The sequence below is a fragment of the Symphodus melops genome (genome assembly GCF_947650265.1).
Source record: "Symphodus melops genome assembly, chromosome: 17".
NCBI classification, from domain to species: Eukaryota; Metazoa; Chordata; class Actinopteri; order Labriformes; family Labridae; genus Symphodus; species Symphodus melops.
The window spans coordinates 21,775,896-21,794,579 of record NC_136707.1 but is presented as its reverse complement, the minus strand read 5'-3'; the positions used below and the strand labels follow the sequence as shown (position 1 = coordinate 21,794,579).

The following is an 18,684-nucleotide window of genomic DNA, read 5'->3' as shown; positions in this document are numbered from 1 at the left end:
AGAGCAACGAAAGTCCACAACATGAGACTGAAAGTGTTGCAATAGATGACCTTATTTTATGTCTTTATTTTTGTACTGTGTTGGTGAAATGTGTAAGTGCATTCAATACAATAGAGAGAAAGAAAGAAAGTCATTTGATCCGTTGTCACCTTTGAGTGGAAGTCGGTCTGTGGTACTGGAAGCTGATGACGCCCCTGAGGTTGATGACCTCAGCTGTGACTTCATCCTCTCAAACCGACACAGCTCATTGACCGGGACGCTCGGCTTTCCGGTCAGCACAAAGAAAACACACACACAGTCATACAGAGTCGTGTTTTACAGCTCCTCAAACGAGGTCCCTTGTGCTTCCTACTCAGTGGAGAAATATGGAGAAATATGGATTTGTTTTTTTTATTCCATGAAGAAGATCTTCCCTCACTTTCCTCTTGTTTTCTCTGTACAGTAAGCTGTATGCTAAGGGCATTCACTGGCCGAGTGAGAGGAAATTCCACAGGAGTAAATTTCTGTGGTGGGTTGAGCTGTAGAGGAGTGGATCAGAGTACAGACGCTCCTCTCTTTACAGCACGCTGCCCAGCCTGCATGCAAACCAACACATGAACGTACACGTTGTCACGGTTAAAGATTTCATCAACTGGAGGTGTTCACGGATAAACAAAAGGAGAGTTCTACTCTGGACAGTCATCCCAGTGAAAGGCTGCTACTGGTTACTTAGTTAGTTTTCTGAGGTGTATATTATATAATGAGACCCTGAAAAATTTAAACTGGGTGGCCTTTACACTTACTCCCTTTAATCAAAACCGAACAATTGTTTAACAACTTTTCTAAATGAAGGGGATGAGCCTTGTTTTGTTGGAAAAGACGCCTTGATGTTGACGTGAGAAATTTGACGAGGGATCACGGTCGCATCTCAGAACTCTGCCGAAAGGAAAACTATTATTATAAGAGAACTAGCACTTAGCTGTGGTTTGGGATTTTTTCTGGAACTCTGCGTAGTCGGTTTGTGCTCTGTGACCCAGAATGCACTGAAACAGCACTGATACAAACGTCTCTTTAAATAACAGAACTCAGTGAGCTTGGAAACGTTTTGAAAGGACTTTTCTCGTCTTCTGAAAGCTCTTTTACACCGCAGGTCACACCTACACATTCACACATGTGGCAGAGGCTGCTGTGTAAAGTTCTGATTTACACACATTCGATGCTGATGAAGCAGCTGGAGCAACTCAGGGTTAAAGGTTTTGCCCAAGGACCTATCGGACATGTGGCTGCAGGAGCTGGGTATCGAACCCCCAACCTTCCAGTTGATGGACGACTGACTCTACCAACTGAGCCACAGCCGCCCCACACTGACTGAACCAGGTCGATCTGTCAGAGACAGTTTGCAGCAGTGAGAGAAATCTCACAGTAATGTCACATTAACAGCTTCATATTTCACTTGAGTTATCATAAATATGGTGCTGTGTGGGCAGACTGCTGTCAAAGAAGAAGGGTCGACGTAACGTTTTTTGGGGGTGCATTTCTGGGCTTTCAGCCTTTATTTGATTGGACAACGTGTAGAGCAGGAAATCAGGAGAGAGGGGAGAATGATCAGCGGGGAAAGAGCTGCAGGTCAGAGGTTAACTCTTATTGTCCCCTGTTGGTGTCTGTGATGCACTGATCATGTGTAATCATCTTCGCTGTTATGTGTCTTAAGGAACGACTTTAAAATTGTTGTTAAAATCTGTGTGAATGTGACAAATCAGGTGGGAAAAACTTTGAATCATATGTCTTCAAATAGTCGGTGGGAAATCGTTCAAAGGTCCTTTTAGTCATTTTTAGTTCAACAAACAAATGTACTCTGGGATAAATGGATTAAAATGCCCTGAACTCAAACCATACAAACTCTTGTCTTGTGACAAAACCCCAGGAGGAAGCATGCTGATAGAGTCCGTATCAGAGGGAGGAAGTGTCCTCTGATTATCAGCGTCCCCAGGAGTCCCCTCCTCCGTCAACATTATCAATAAGGTCTTTGGTTGCCCTTTTAAAAGGTTTCCTGCTCATGACGCTGACAGCTTCAGTGCTGTGGGGAAGCACACAGGGTCACTCTGAGTTGGAGTGAACACTGGAGGTCTTTGTTGGTCTCTAAAGTTACTCTGTTGTGTTTTTCTCCCTGTTGGACACGTGGAGTTAAACCTGCACTTATTCAAACCCCAGAAAAGAACCCAAAGTTACCAACAGGCTGCACGCTCCAGCTAAAAACATCCAGCATGTGATGACAGATAGTCTTTGTGCATTGAGGAGAAAAAAGTTGTTTTTATTCCACAGAGAATGGAAAGTGTGCTGGACGAGTGAGAGAGAGAGAGACGCCTTTAGGAGAGAGAATTGGCCTTTAAGACTGTATTTAAGGACCAGATGATTTTATCCCTTCTGATCCACTTTCACATTCAAAGCCAATGTGATAAACAGCAAAGTTTATGGACATAACCAACTTCAGCTGAGAGTGTGCAACATGTCAAACTGGTGGCAATGTAAAAAATGTCCTGACACTCTTGTTTTGGCCAGTTTGTTGACCTCTTTGGTTGCCTTAGTAATAGGAAGAATTGCACACAAAACTAAAGCAGATGAAGGGCAAATGATTTTCCATATATACGATAAATGATGCTGCAGTTCAACATGGGGGTGAGGCTGTTTTGGTGTTGCTTATGGTTTTCAAATGAATTACAGGTGGGTGAAACTTTGCAGAAATAGAAACAGTGCATGCTGTCAAAATCAGCTAAATGTCTCTAACGTGCAGCAGATCAGGACATCCTGATTCATCAAAAATCACCCGATCTGATGTGTGGTCTTAACACTTCCTGTCATGAATCTTTGCTATGAAGGCACATCTTTGTAGAGCAGCTGTACTGATGAAAGAGCAACTAGTGTTGCTGTGTACTTTGTAAACAAGCAAAGTTGTTGGTTGACGCGCTAATGAGTAGGAGATGTACAACCTGCAGCTCGTCAGCTACAGCAAGCGTTTATAATGAACTGACTAAATCAAAGCTGTATGTATATATAGATGTTGTTTTTGGTTTGAAATAATGACAATCAGTGCCAACATCTGGTTGCACAACTGACATAAGGAAAGAAGGAGCTGTAGCCAATAAGATGTCTGCATTAGTAACTGAATTCAAATGTGAAAAACAAACAGTAAAACTGATTATAATAAATAAAAATGTTGCATGTTGTGATTCAGTTTGAACCCAGCAGATGATGAACTCTGCTGCTAAAGATACAAACTTCTTTGTGAAGTAATTACAGATGACAAATGAATGGCTATCGTTAAGAAAATTAAAGAATAAAAACATCCAAAAGGGTGTGATTTCACAAAAACCTTATAAAGACATCTCTTAAAAACAGCAATTACTCTTGTTGTTGTTGGAAACTGTTTTATTTAATTAGCCGCTTGACATAAATTCCTTACTCTCATTTTCTCAACAAAAGAAGACAAAAGGGCTTTTTTATTTTTTCATGTTATTGTCCATCCAGCTCATCTCCATGTCACGCTCAGAGAGGCGTAGAGAATGTCCATGTGCTGCTCCTCCACTACATGCTACACTGGATAACACAACCCCTTCATCATGTGACTTTCTGGAACTTTTATATCGTCTTATGTGAGTGTCTTAGAAGAATAAAACCTGGTCTGAGAAGTCGTCCTTATTTGGCAGTTTGGTCTGCTGGCTTGTTTACATGATATCACATAACAGTGTCCAACATTAATGGGCTTCAGAAATGTTCAAGGGCTCTTTTTAAAAAAAAATCCAGGTTAAATGAGGAGTAGAGAGAGAGAGAGAGAGAGAGAGAGAGAGAGAGAGAGTGCTAACACTAAGAGGCTGTGAGAGGACTGTGGTTGACTTTTGGTGTTTATTAGTTTTATCTTATGAAGGACTACTTTCACCTCAGAGAAGCAGAAGTTTAGCAGCCTGGAGATGTCAAACGATTTTTGTTTTCAGAGTTGCACACACTCATACAGCTTTAACCCGACAAAAAAAAGAGCAATTAGAAAATTACAACGTGCACCCTTTCATTTCTTTATAATTAAAGATGCAAGGGAAACCTTGGGAGGAGAGAGTCAGGGATGAATTGTAGCAAAGGGCGTATTTGAGCCCATCCATACCTCTGTGATAAGAGCTATAACCTCTGTACATGGACATTAAGCTCAGGGACTTTTACGCTGGTACTCGCAGAGAATTTCAATTGTGTTGAGTTCTAGCAGCATCAAGGAGACTTTTTCACATATCAGCAGATTAAATTGCCAACAGGTTTTCACACCTTGGTGATTTGTGAAGAACCTTTAAATCACTTTAAAGGTTACTTATTGGGTAATTCTGGTGGGAATGCAGCTTTAGTACATCAATTTGCCATACATGTGCCATACATGTGTATCATTGTTTTGTGTTAATCCTTTATCACGGTCTCCAATGAGTTACAGTAAAGAAGAGCACAGTACATTAATAACTCCTAATTGTAATAAATTCATTTTGTCAAATAATAGCATAGACAACCATGTGAGCAACACAATAAGAAAGCAAGCACGTTGAGATAGCGAGGCACAATTTTAAGTAACATATTTGAATGTAGTTGTCGCATCTTGAATATCCTCGAACGCCAGCCAATCACGGAAGTTGTTTGCGGTCATGTGGTCGTTCGTTCAAAGGGCGGGGCCAGTCCGCTTATCGTCATGACAACAGCGGAACGAACAGGTGCGCTCGATAAAGTCAGCGGCAACCGTCAAATATTAGAAAGAAGACGTGGAAAACTGGGAATTATCAAAAATAATCTTTCACCAGATCATTTAGTGGAGTCGTTTGGGGGTTGAGTTGTCGCTGGAGGACTAGAGAACATTATTTCGTATCTAATTCGTTTATTTTTATTGTTTTATTGTATCGACTGGATTTACACATGATGAGCGCCACCATGCTAACGAAATATGTGAAGCGCGTCAAAACTGGTGAGATTAGCGTGCTCGTTCAGTTCATTCATTTCACACCATAAAAGAATTAATGTTGTACACTTTTCACCGTCTCCTTAATTAAAATGTGATTGTGAGTAAAGCTGGCTGTGGTTACATTTGTTTTAAATTGAGAATGTCTTGTCGAGCACTAACTTTTGTCACACTAACGGTCCATTTCTCCACGTGATGCTAACTGCTCCACTCCTGAGAAACCAACAAACATGTCAATAAATTAATCGTTGGTTAGTTAAATCAAGCTGGTGATTTATATTTTTCTACCTTTTGGGTTAACATGTTTAAAAGCTTTTTGAGGAAGCCAAGAAATTCCTGTTACTGCCCACAGCGTTTTGTTTATGAGAACATCTTATGAGACTGACATGCTCTTTACACTGCACTAAATAACATGAACATAACTGAAACGTTCACATTTCAAACTGTCACTTTGTGTTGCTAAAAGTTCAGTTTTGTAGATATGTCAAGAGTCCTGGTTCTCATCACAGCTTTTGGATTTTTTTTTCCTCTTGATTTACAGAAATGATTAGACGATTTCATCGTCAAGAAAAATGTGTTCAAATTCTTTGACTTCAACTAGATGTGTCAAATAGATTTAGTTGCTTCTTGTCTAATTACACTTTATTTTGTTTTCCAGCACTGAAGAGGTCGTTTGAGGTTGAGGAGACGGATTCATCCACACATCCCTCGCCCTTGTCTCGTCGGACCACCAACCCTCTGCGCTCTTCCACCTCCTCTGCTTCCAGTCAGCGGAGCTATGACCTAAGCTCCCGCACTTCTGACTACTCCTCTTCCAGATCTTCTCCCACTGACTCCAACCCACGCTCTCCAAAGACCGGCATGAGGCGAATTGAGTTGTCAGGGGCTCGTAACCCTGAGGTGGCCTCTGCCCGCCGCACAGAAATCTCCATTGAGGTCTCCTCAAAGCAGGTTGACAACTCACCGAGCGCAGGCATCGCTCGCTTCGGCCTCAAGCGGCCTGAGGTCAGCTTGAGCAGTCGGAGTACTCCTCTGGACACCTCCTCAAACTCCTTCTCCACAAACAGGAGGGCAGAACTCAGCATGTTGCGGTCCAGTGAGCCCCCTGCCCCTCCCAGGAGGATGGATGCCCAGCTCACCTCAGCCCCAGTTTCAAGGATCCCAGAGCCACCTCAGAGAAAAGTAGATCCCCCATCTCCTGCCATCAGCCCAGTCGAAGGGGCCCTGAGGAGGCCAGAGATGCCAGTCTTCAAACAGCCAGACGGTTTGGTGCAAGGCGGTCCAGTGGAGAACAACAACCATCCGCCTCCTGCACCCAGTGCACCTCTGCCATCCCTGGTGGAGCCTCGGGTGGAGAGGGTACAGTCTCCTGTCACAGAGACCCCCACAGCCAGACCCGCAGACCGTGAGTACCTGCTCAGATCACCTGGTTTTCTAACAAAGGCGTTAGTCCAAAAAAAAAGTAGATTGCTCAGTGAGGCATTTCAGCATTTTACAATTCTCGGGCCTCCCTCTAACTGCGCCATCCACCCTCTCCTTATGCTTGTCTTCTACTCTGTTTTTCATGCATGCTTGCCTGAAGGGTTCACAACATAAAAATTCCATCTAAAAACACCGCTTGGAGTGTGTTGTTAAACCCTCAAACAGCACGTTTACACAGATGCTGGCTGAATGAGCACGTGCTAAGTTTTAATCATCATGGAAGTGTAAGCTGTCTGTAATTATCCCCACAAATGTTTACTGCTTTAACCAAAATAAACATTTTGTAGTATCACACACAGGTTAACATCTTAATGTTTACACTATTAGTGATCTTTACAGCCTGTTATTTAGTTCATATAACTTTGGTTTGTTTTAACTGAATGGTTGCAAAAACTAAACAGCATATGACCTTTGAGTGAAAAGAGACTGTTTCCAAAAAAAGCAAAGCCACCAAAGAAGCTTGGGAGTTTAACATTTAGTCTGCTTCAACCTTTTCATGTACCTTTTTTATTATAGCTGGACGAGTATGAACCCTTTCTTATGGAAGAAGAGTTTGTCCCATAGCTTGTTGGTTTTTTTCTTAATCATAAAGCTGTGTGTTTTATTTCGACTGCTACTTGATTGTCCTCGTTTTGGTTGGAGCTGGTTTCACTGGGCTCTTTCCACATCAACTTTCAACCGTCCTTTATTGGCTAAAGTGTGAAGAAATCATCCGATCGTTCCTCTTTTACTGTTGCTGCTCCGTTTCAACCTCCTCTTGCTGAAAACTAACCGGGCCTTGATGAGGCACTTTAAGATGCAGGCCTTTGTTAGCATGTAAACAGAATCAAACATCACATGCAACTACATGTTTACCCTGATTCAAAAACGTTAATTTCTCCTTTTTCTAACTATAGTATGGACTTCTATCACACTTTCTCACACTGAACCAGTTTGATTTCCCATTGCGTGATTTCAGTTTGACAGAAATTAAATTTTGTGTTTGGGAAATACTTTTGGATTTCTGTTGGTTCAAATTACGAGGGAGCTTGGAGGTAAAAATAACAACTATCTATAGAGTATAACATGAGTCCATGCTTCAGGCCTTCTCAGTCTAGACAAACTGTGTATGTAGGTCAGCAAGTGTGATGATGAGAATCCCAGGGCTGATCCCAGCACAGCAGTTATACAGGAAAGCAGCTGGTTAGTCCTGCACACTTGAACTTCTATCAGCCACGTTGTAAATTCATAAAATACAGGCAGGGGTCAGGGGTAGCAGTTTTTATATGCCTGACATACACTTCTGCATACACTAATGTAAATGAAATCAGTTCTTATTAGGATGCAACTGAAACACAAGGAAATCAAACATGTTTAAATCAATCAATAAATCAATAAATCAATAAAACCCTCCACACAAATACACATACACAGCAACATATCTCAGGAGCTTTGGGTATTCCTCATCTTCAAAAATTGAAATGGAATATTTAAGGTACCTCATGTACTTTATTTTAGCGCCATCCTGAGGTCGAACGCAGTATTTTTTAAGTGGAAGTTGTGGTTTTCAGCAGCAGTCTTTATACTTGAGTATAATAATTCACAGGTTAGTTTGTAAACAGTTTTGGCTTGAAACCGGTTTTCGCTTTGATGGGAAAATTCAGCGTGTATTTATGCGAGGTTTTCTGCTGTTGCTTTAAAATGTCTCCTGTCTTGAAGCTTGTTTTTACAGTTTTATCCCATAAGACTGGCTCATCTTAATAATGCGTCTCAATGTGTGTCCACATAAGTGTGCTTGTGTGTGCTGCTCTGTTATCTGGAGACTGCTGTGCTCTCTGGCTGAGAAGTATCCAGGCGTGGGCTGCTGGGAGGTGATACATTCCAAATCTGGAGGTCATAAAACATTCTGCATAAAAATAGAAACCCTCCAATTTCTACTTTTTACGCTGCAAGTTGTCTGTCTCTGTCCTCTGCACAGTCGTGGGTTTGGTTTTATATCTCACTCCTCTTGCTGATATTTTTGCTCCATAGTTTCTTCGGGAACACAACATTAGTGAATCAGACAGATAATTTGCATGCTGAATATCTGAGATGTTTTTTTTGTGTCAGAGCGGAAATAAGCAAGAAAAAGTGAGAGGAGGAAGTCTCACTTTCTGCCACATTTGGCTCAGATTACAACCCTCCTACTCGGTCGTGCATGTGCAGGAGGGAGGCTCAGCTAGACTGAAGAAGAGAGGAGCAGTAGGTGGAGAAAGGCGAGTCAAAGAGGAGAAGAAAAAAGGGGGGAAAATAGAGGGTGCGAAAAGAGCGAGTTCCTGTAAAAAGACTTTGCAGGGGGAAAAAACCGAAAGAGAAAATCTGCCTTTAAGCTTTGAGTCGATCGGGAGTAAAACTAAACGGACGAACCACACGGTTTTGACGACACGCCCAAAACTACAGTTTGCTTTCCATTTCCTCAACAAGTACACACAGCACTGATTCAGGCAAATTCTTTTTTTTGATTTTTAATCTTCACATAAATATTTATGGGGGGTTTTTTCTGACTGAAAACCTGGCAGTGTTTTCACTTGGTATCATCTGTTGTTTTCTTCTGATGCAGCTTGTTTCCGCAGTGTATCCAGCAGTACGTGATTTTGTTTAGATAATTTGGCTTGTTAAATTATTGCTTCCTGACTTATGTTATATAGAACTGGATCGAGGTACCTTCCTTTGGGCTCAAAGTGTCTTTGCCTGTTTGAAGTGTTCATTGTACACAATCCTCCTCTCACAGATGACAGGCTGAAGAGTGTCTCCCTCGGGGGGAGACTTTGTGATGAACGTGCTGATATCTGGTTGTTTTTGTGGCGGATGTTGTCAAGAACAAGGTGCTGTAATGACATGTTTCGCTTCGGTGCATTTAGCTGCTTTAATGATGAGCAGCTGCACACAGCGTTTTGGTGATTCAACAGGATGTGATCTCATGTTACAGGCAAACAAATTCATTCATTCTGTAAACTACACATCTTTGTTTGCTGTACTCTGATTGACAATGAATACAGAGGTAATCCTATTCAGGGTGATCCTATTGTAAGGCAGGTATGTGTTTGTTAAAGTACTGTCTGTCCTTACATTGAACTACAGCTGTTGATCGAATCTATCGGCTTTTTAGTCTCTTTTTTTTAATCAGGCCAAACAAGCTGCAGGGCCTGTTTGTTATTAAGAGTTCCTGCTGAACTCCGACAGTGTTGAGAGGATCTTTGAAGAACATTCATATGAAGCTGAGTCTGCAGCAGTTTTGAATGGTGACTCACTATCTGATGATCTGTTGGGTCTTGTGCTAACCTCGTTTTTCCCACATTCAAACAGAATTAATCTCTTTCACACAAACATAAAGGCCTTTTTGATAGGAATGCCTGCAACTTGGCTACGAACAAGCACTTGTGAATGTCACAAGGGATAAAGCAGTCACACAGATAAGCTTTTAATCTGTTTGTTGGGTTGTTGTTTTTCATGAGGCATAGATACTGTTAAAAACAACAGACGTTCCTGTTTTCACACATCTTACACACTTGTGCTATATAAGACACTGCTATGGGTTTGTCTGGTAAATCATCCTTTATTCAACATCATTTTTACGTGACAGAAAAATAAAAAACCATTAGTAAATGTACACTGAATAAAGTCTGAACAGAGGCATCTTCGCTGCAGCGGCCCCATGTTGGTCTCCATCCCTTTGGCCCTTTGCTGCCTGTTATCCCACCTTGTCTCCTCCATGTTCTCTTCAGATTTTCCCTCTCCTATCGAATGAAGGCCGATTGGCCAACAAAACAAACAAAAATGATCTACAAACAGAATATAAACTGCCCCTGAAGGAATAACCAGCTGATAATAAACAAAGGATCAGAAGCTTTGCATTTATGATTACATGTGTAAAAGGATCAATAAAACATGGTGGTATAAAGGCACTTTAAGTGGTAATGCTAGAAAGGCTCTATATTAACGCAGTTGCTTTTTTAATCATTTATATATTTTCAAGGTAGTAAAACAAGGAAAGTTCATTTATAACATATTTTTATACAGGCAGGTGAAGTTGATCAACCTGAAAGATGTCTGAAACAGTGGCAGGAAGTTAAAGACCTCAACTACTGTACAAAGAGAACAGTCAACCCAAAGTATGTACTTATCACCTCCTAACATGATTGTGAAGATAAGCTGATCACTGCTTGTAATCTGAATGAAGATGGCTGACTGACTGACAGCCCTGCAGAGCACACAAAGATAACGAGCTAAATGTTAAACCTTAAAGGACCAACGTTCAATAACGAGGTGATTTGGACCCAATCATAATAAAGAAAACAAAAGCGACTAAGACTAAACCAAGCAGGATCAATAAGCATGGGTTTTCTTCTGAGGTTTGTGGGGTGTAGTTAACACCTGATCCTCTGTTCCAATGCGTCTCATTAATGTTCCTGTTAGCTGGTCTTCTGCTTTGTTCCTGAAAGACGAAGACGTTTCTCTGCTTCACAATACTCAAAAACAGTCCAAGGCAGGCAAGACTACCCCACGTGTTACTGATGGAGAAAACATTAGCATTACTTCCAAAGCGGTTTCTGAGAGTAGACAGGGTCTGGTAGTCTCCTCCCATGGAAAACTGTCTGATCTGTCTTAAGAGGTCCGTTGTGATCTGGTAGGTATGATCCGGATCATAATCTGTCCCTTGGTTGTCTGAATTATGATAATGCTGTGTGATGTACACTCGGTCTATCTGTTGATTACTGACACTGAATACAATCCTGTCCCTGTTTCCTTCATTAGACAAAGTTGGGGGATTGAAGACATAACCTGGGAGTTGTCTGGATGTGTCTTTATACCGATTTCCAACAGTGTAGTACTTGTATCCTCGAGGCAGTGGGTCCAATATATTCGCAAAGTCACCAAAATGATGTGCGCCATAATCTTCGTCTGGGTCAAATGTCAGCTGTATTGAATAACTGCCAATATTAACTGTGTGGGCAAACCAGTAGAGCAGCACGAGAGTGTGTTCGGGTACAGATCCGCCAAAGTCGATTCTTCTCAAATCATCAATTGAATTGAGCCTTTGCACAGCCGACACAGAGGTCAGAGCAAGGAGCAGAGCAACACAGCACCACATCACTCTTCCTGTTGTCTTCATCGTCCTGTGAAGACATTCAAAAAGTTACTGTTGTTACTAAGCTTCAGCTCTATGCACCTCAAATCCATGGGCACCCAGTTCGATACCTAAGTAAATATCAGAAACTCTGTCATGCATGAGGAGGATGGAACAAATCACTTTGGAGGAGTTTGTTCCAGAAATAGCTTCAAAAGGACATTATTGTGAAAATCATGTCAAATTTGCAGATTTCCTGTAACTATCGAAATAAGAGCCTTTTACAATCTTGACATTGTGAAAATGCCCACCAGTGTTCATACTCGTACATGAAACAGACTTCAGGAGCTGAGTTTTTTTTAAATTGTGCTGTGGAGTCATTTAGCTAGAGTCCTATGTGAGACATGTTAAGCATATAAAACAAGTTTCCACGCCCAATTAACCAGAAAAAAGAATGAGGAAAACATCCTTGAATGTTCGGTGCCCGGGTCCTAAAAATAGACTGAAGAAGTACGACATACACACCTACTCCGTACCGACCTCTCAGTGATTGCATCATGTGCTCATCTTGTTGAAAATAAAGTCTACACGATCGACCCCCTCATAAAAACACTATATACCTCACATGAACCTGGTCAATATTTAATTGGTTAGGGTTAAAACTTTTTTTTTTTTTTAAGATGTTTGCAAAGCACTGTGCAACTTTCCCCCCCCCAACAATGGTACTGTTTAAATAGAAGTTATTTTGATAATTATTGGTAAAAGTATTTTGAAAGGTGAAATACTCCCCGTGTGTGTCAGGAGCAGGGAAATAAAATTCAACCAGCTGTAGTTTTTCCTCCTTTATAAATCTTTTCTAAATGTTTAGTTTCTCAGAACGTCTTAAACAGAATCAAGTTTGTGCTTCATTTGAGTTCCAGGTTTCATCTGATGAAATCATCGGACAGTGCAGACTAGTACGAGGTTTAGTCTGCATTCTGTGGAATTATTTTTAAGTTCATATGAAGCTAAGAAAGTAAGTAGCCTGAGTCAGTCAGTTTACCTCAACATCCTCCGACTGTGCAGCCATTTTGTTTTAATTGTGACCATTTATGTGTCTCTTTTTTTTTCTCCTTTTTTTTTTTAAATTACCCCCGGGGAAAATTAAAGTTTTCTTAATTGAACTGTACAGACACAAACAAATAACAGTTGTAACAGTCGGGAAAACACAGAAGAAGTTTGAGTCGGTTGCTGTAAATGATGTGTGTTAATTAGTTTCCTGGTGAATCAAAAAGAGAGAGCTCACCTGCGCTGGTCGGCTGCCGAGAGACGTCTGGTCTCTTTGTTTGTGTGACTGCAAGAAAAAAACTCGCCGAGTTTCAGTTTCAGTGGAAATGAAAGTTACAAAGAGGAGTGTTTCAGGCGGTTACAGGAAGTTTGATAATAGCAACAGTTATTGAAATGAAACTTGAACTTTAAAACACTTGAAGTAGTTCTCCTTCAAGTGATTAGCTGCAGTGTGCTTGTAGAAATGCAAAAAGCTGATGATGTTTTGTTTGTTTATTTAAGGAGTGGTTTTCCAAAGAGAGGAGGAACGCTGTGAGTTATCTGAGTCTTCTCTTTATGAGTGTATCAAAGATTAAAACGAGCCAGTGCAGGTCCAGTTTGAACTATGAGTGTGTACTTTGGACTGGTGAACTACTGGCTGCAGTATAAACCTGCATAATATTTAAAAAAGCTCCAGGCGACAGTGTATGAATTTGTGCGACAGATGTGCTGTTCAGTCGTGTTGCATGGCGGCCCTACATGTATGAATGTGTGTGAGCAGACAGAAGCCAGGAAAGGCTCCTCATTTAATGCAGTCTATTAACTTTTTTTTTTCTCATTCAAGTATTTTATTTAAAGAACAATCAAACCACATCATCACTAGTTACAAATGATTCAAAGACCTGCGATACATTACACATAATAAAGAAACATTTAATAGCCCCAGTCATTCAAACAGTTCATTACAGCGTCCCAACAACAGCAAAAAATCGATCCCATGAGCTCTTTAAGCTCTCACCTACAACGTTTAACATTGGTATTTTAAGTAGCCCATAGTTTGGCAATATGTTAAACCAGTGCATGTTCCCATGTTTTCTAGTACTCTCTGCCAAATGAATAAACACGTTAACACTCCCAAATGTAAAACTGAGACCGTTGGACAGCAAGCATCCCGCTGAGCGTAGAAGGAGTAGAATCATACCGTTATATGATTACTTTATGTTTCCTGGTATTTGATAGTCCATTTAATCATTCTGTCATCACATGCTCCAGTAGGTCCTTCTGTTGAATGATCCTCTTCTGTTAAAGGTTGTTTCAAACATGGCCTCCCTGTGTGCTTTACAGTGTCACCCTATGAACTCCATCCCTGGATTCTTGTCCTGACAGAATTAGTCCGTACTGATACACTCATATTTACCATCTTTGATCGCTTCTAACTTTCAAGACAGGAAAATAACAAAATAAGTCATTTACAGCAGATGTTTTTCAGTGTCTGAAACAGTGTGAAGGTCAAAGGTCAAATGTTGGAAAGATAATGGTGTCACTGTGTGCATGGCAAAGATGTGGTGCTCATGTGTGGTTATCTGAGATCGACACAGAAACTGACAACTGGAGAGGACCAGCCGGTCAGTGTTTATGGCCGAACAGGCTGAAAAACCAGCAGATTTCTAACACCAGTCAGTAAATCAGCGTACCTCTACAAACCCAATTAATGATAAAAAAAAAATTACCACCTCTCTTAGATGAGCAAGTTGTTGTCATCACTGGATAAAGTTTAGGGTCAGAGATTCTCATCCTTATGGAGCTATATTTCTAATCCTATAAAAAAAAATTATAAATGCAACCAATAAAATCAGTACAAACAAAATGACACATCTGCGCCACCGACACTGGTTGTTGTTTTGAAGTTCATAGTTATAGTCATAGATTTGAAAACTGTTCTCATAGTTATTGACTGGAACTCTGGTCTCATAGTTATTGACTGGAACTCTGATTTCATCGTTATTGATTTGAACTCTGGTCTCATAATTATTGACTGGACTGCTGTTCTCATTTGACTCATTGTTCCTGTTTTCTGGTCTTCTACCTTGTTGCTTAAAGGAAATCTGTCTCTGCATCACAATACACAAAAACAGTCCAAGGCAGGCGAGGTCTCCCAATGTGTTACTGATGGTGGACACATCAGCATTACCTCTAAAGCGGTTTCTGAGAATCCACAGGGTCTGGTAGTCTGCTCCCATAGAAAACTGTCTGATTTGTCTTAAGAGGTCCGTAGTGATCTGGTAGGTATGATTTGGATCATATTCTGTCCTACGGTAATGAGAACTGCCGTAATGCTGTGTAAGATACACCTGATCTATCCTCTGCCCACTGACTCTGATTATGATCCTGTCCATATTTCGTTCCGTAAAGAAAGTTGGTGGATGGAGAACATAAGGTGGAAGTGGAACTGACGTGACTTCATAGAGATTTCCAATGGTGTAGTAGTGTCGTCCTGGAGGCAGTGGGTCCAACACATTCTCACGGTTGTGATAACGATGTGAGCTATATTGATTTTCTGGGTCAAATGTCAGCCACATTTCACTGTTTTGATTGATGTTAACTGTGTGGGCAAACCAGTAGAGCAGCACGAGACTGTGTTCGGGTACCGATGGTCCATAGTCAAGATTCTTTAAATCACTGATTGACTTCAGCACTTGTACAGCTGACACAGAGGTCAGAGCAAAGAGCAGAGCTACACAGCAACACACGACTCTTCCAGTCATCTTCATCATCCGGTAAAAGCATTTCAAAAAGTTATTTTAAACTCACGTGTTAACCATTAACCGTGCATCAAATGATGGGGGGGGGGGGGGATCTCAACCTGTCATCAGACTTCAACAAATCAAAAGTAGACGTATTTATTTATTTTCTGTCTTCCTGTTTGTTTTAACAGTGTATGTCTAACACTTCATGCTGCCCAGTCAGGGCCCCAGTTTGACTTTATATTTAACATGTTAACCACATACAATTTGATTATTTACAAGGAAATATAAGAAAAAACTATTTCACATTTTCAACCAAAAAATTCTGATTAACCAAGCTACATGTTTTAAAAAAGCAAAATAGACTTATGATAGACTTATTTATACTTACTCATATGACTTTTTAACTACTGAAACATAAACTGTTCTATAAAATGTTCACTGACATGACAGGAAAACAATAACAAGATACTCACAAAGACGTTTGAGTCAAACGATGAGCAACCTTTATGTGAAATAGGTTCCTGGTGAATGAAAAACTAATAATCAGTCAGTAATCAATCAGAGAGCTCATCTGTGCCGACCTGCTGCTGGGCGACGTCTGCTCTTTGATTCTGTGAGAAAAGTTAAACTCCCAAAGTTATGGCTTCTCTGGAAATGAAACAGAAGAAAAGGTGCTGCCCACTGTCACAGGAAAGGTTGTAATACAACAGTTAAAAGCTGCTTCTTTTGATCTGCAGTCAAGAGAGGCATGATTGTGAAGGAATGAGGAAACCTGTAAGTCATCTGATCATTTCAGTGGCATGCAGATCCAGTTTTGACACACTGGCACACTCAAATCCATGGGCACCCAATTCGATACCTAAGGAATGATGTTGAATTATCAGAAACTCTGTCAACGCATGAGCAGGATGGAACAAATCACTTTGGAGGAGTTTGTTCCAGAAATAGCTTCAAAAGGACATTATTGTGAAAATCATGTCAAATTTGCAGATTTCCTGTAACTATCGAAATAAGAGCCTTTTACAACCTTGACATTGTGAAAATGCCCACCAGTGTTCATACTTCCACATGAAACAGACTTCAGGAGCTGAGTTTTTTAAAATTGTGCTGTGGAGTCATTTAGCTAAAGTCCTATGTGAGACATGTTAAGCATATAAAACAAGTTTCCACGGCCAATTTACCAGAAAAAAAGAATGAGGAAAACATCCTTGAATGTTCGGTGCCCGGGTCCTAAAAATAGACTGAAGAAGTACAACATACACACCTACTCCGTACCGACCTCTCAGTGATTGCATCATGTGCTCATCTTGTTGAAAATAAAGTCTACACGATTGACCCCCTCATAAAAACACTCACATCACCTGAACCTGGTCAATATTCAATTGGTTAGGGTTAAAACTCTTTTTTTTTTTTAAGATGTTTGCAAAGCACTGTGCAACTTCCCCCCCCCAACAATGGTACTGTTTAAATAGAAGTTATTTTGATAATTATTGGTAAAAGTATTTTGAAAGGTGAAATACAGGGAAATAAAATTCAATCAGCTGTTCCAGTTTTTCCTCCTTTATAAATCTTTTCTAAATGTTTAGTTTCTCAGAACGTCTTAAACAGAATCAAGTTTGTGCTTCATTTGAGTTCCAGGTTTGATCTGATGAAATCATCGGACAGTGCAGACTAGTACGAGGTTTAGTCTGCATTCTGTGGAATTATTTTTAAGTTCATATGAAGCTAAGAAAGTAAGTAGCCTGAGTCAGTCAGTTTACCTCAACATCCTCCGACTGTGCAGCCATTTCGTTTTTAATTGTGACCTTTTATATCTGTACAGACACAAACAAATAGCAGTTGTAACAGGAGGGAAAACACAGAAGAAGTTTGAGTCGGTTGCTGTAAATGATGTGTGTTAATTAGTTTCCCGGTGAATCAAATAAAGAGAGCTCACCTGCGCTGGTCGGCTGCCGAGAGACGTCTGGTCTCTTTGTTTGTGTGACTGCAAGAAAAAAACTCGCCGAGTTTCAGTTTCAGTGGAAATGAAAGTCACAAAGAGGAGTGTTTCAGGCGGTTACAGGAAGTTTGATAATAGCAACAGTTATTTAAATGAAACTTAAACTTGAACTTTGAAACACTTGAAGTAGTTCTCCTTCAAGTGATTAGCTGCAGTGTGCTTGTAGAAATGCAAAAAGCTGATGATGTTTTGTTTGTTTATTTAAGGAGTGGTTTTCCAAAGAGAGGAGGAAAGCTGTGAGTTATCTGAGTCTTCTCTTTATGAGTGTATCAAAGATTAAAATGAGCCAGTACAGGTCCAGTTTGAACTATGAGTGTGTACTTTGGACTGGTGAACTACTGGCTGCAGTATAAACCTGCATAATATTTAAAAAAGCTCCAGGCTGCAGTGTATGAATTTGTGCGACAGATGTGCTGTTCAGTCGTGTTGCATGGCGGCCCTACATGTATGAATGTGTGTGAGCAGACAGAAGCCAGGAAAGGCTCCTCATTTAATGCAGTCTGTTAACTTTTTTTTTTCTCATTCAAGTATTTTATTTAAAAAACAATCAAACCACATCATCACTAGTTACAAATGATTCAAAGACCTGCGATACGTTACACATAATAAAGAAGCATTTAATAGCCCCAGTCATTCAAACAGTTCATTACAGCGTCCCGACAACAGCAAGAAAGCGATCCCATGAGCTCTTCAAGCTCTCACCTACAGCGTTGAACGTTGGTCTTTTAAGTAGCCCATAGTTTGGCAATATGTTAAACCAGTGCATGTTCCCATGTTTTCTAGTACTCTCTGCCAAATGAATAAACACGTTTACTCTCCCAAATGTAAAACTGAGACCGTTGGACAGCAAGCATCCCGCTGAGCGTAGAAGGTGTAGAATCATACCGTTATATGATCTTGTACTGAGTTAATATTTTACTACTTTATGTTTCCTGGTATTTGATAGTCCATTTAATCATTCCGTCATTGCGTCTTTGATCGCTTCTAACTTTCAAGACAGGAAAATAACAAAATAAGTCATCTACAGCAGATGTTTTTCAGTGTCTGAAACAGTGTGGAGGTCAAAGGTCAAATGTTGGAAAGATAATGGTGTCACTGTGTGCATGGCAAAGATGTGGTGCTCGTGTGTGGTTATCTGAGATCGACACAGAAACTGACAACTGGAGAGGACCAGCCGGTCAGCGAACAGGCTGAAAAACCAGCAGATTTCTAACACCAGTCAGTAAATCGGCGTACCTCTACAAACCCAATTAATGATAAAAAAAAAGATTACCACCTCTCTTAGATGAGCAAGTTGTTGTCATTACTGGATAAAGTCTCGGGTCAGAGATTCTCATCCATATGGAGCTATATTTCTAATCCTTAGTTTAACGAAATATCAAAT

The 18,684-nt window shown here is 40.5% G+C and overlaps 1 protein-coding gene across 3 annotated transcripts in view; it reads left to right on the top strand.

Moving 5' to 3' along the window:
• Positions 1-18,684, top strand: part of septin9a (septin 9a) — a 58,364-nt gene that overhangs the window by 11,829 nt on the left and 27,851 nt on the right. For 2 of the 3 annotated variants that reach the window (XM_079367308.1, XM_079367306.1), the window contains exon 2: positions 5,619-6,365. In XM_079367308.1, the coding sequence (XP_079223434.1) occupies positions 5,619-6,365 (747 nt within the window). Of the gene's footprint in view, positions 1-4,691; positions 4,967-5,618; positions 6,366-18,684 lie in introns of those variants that run through there. The other variant, XM_079367307.1, reaches the window with a different exon arrangement.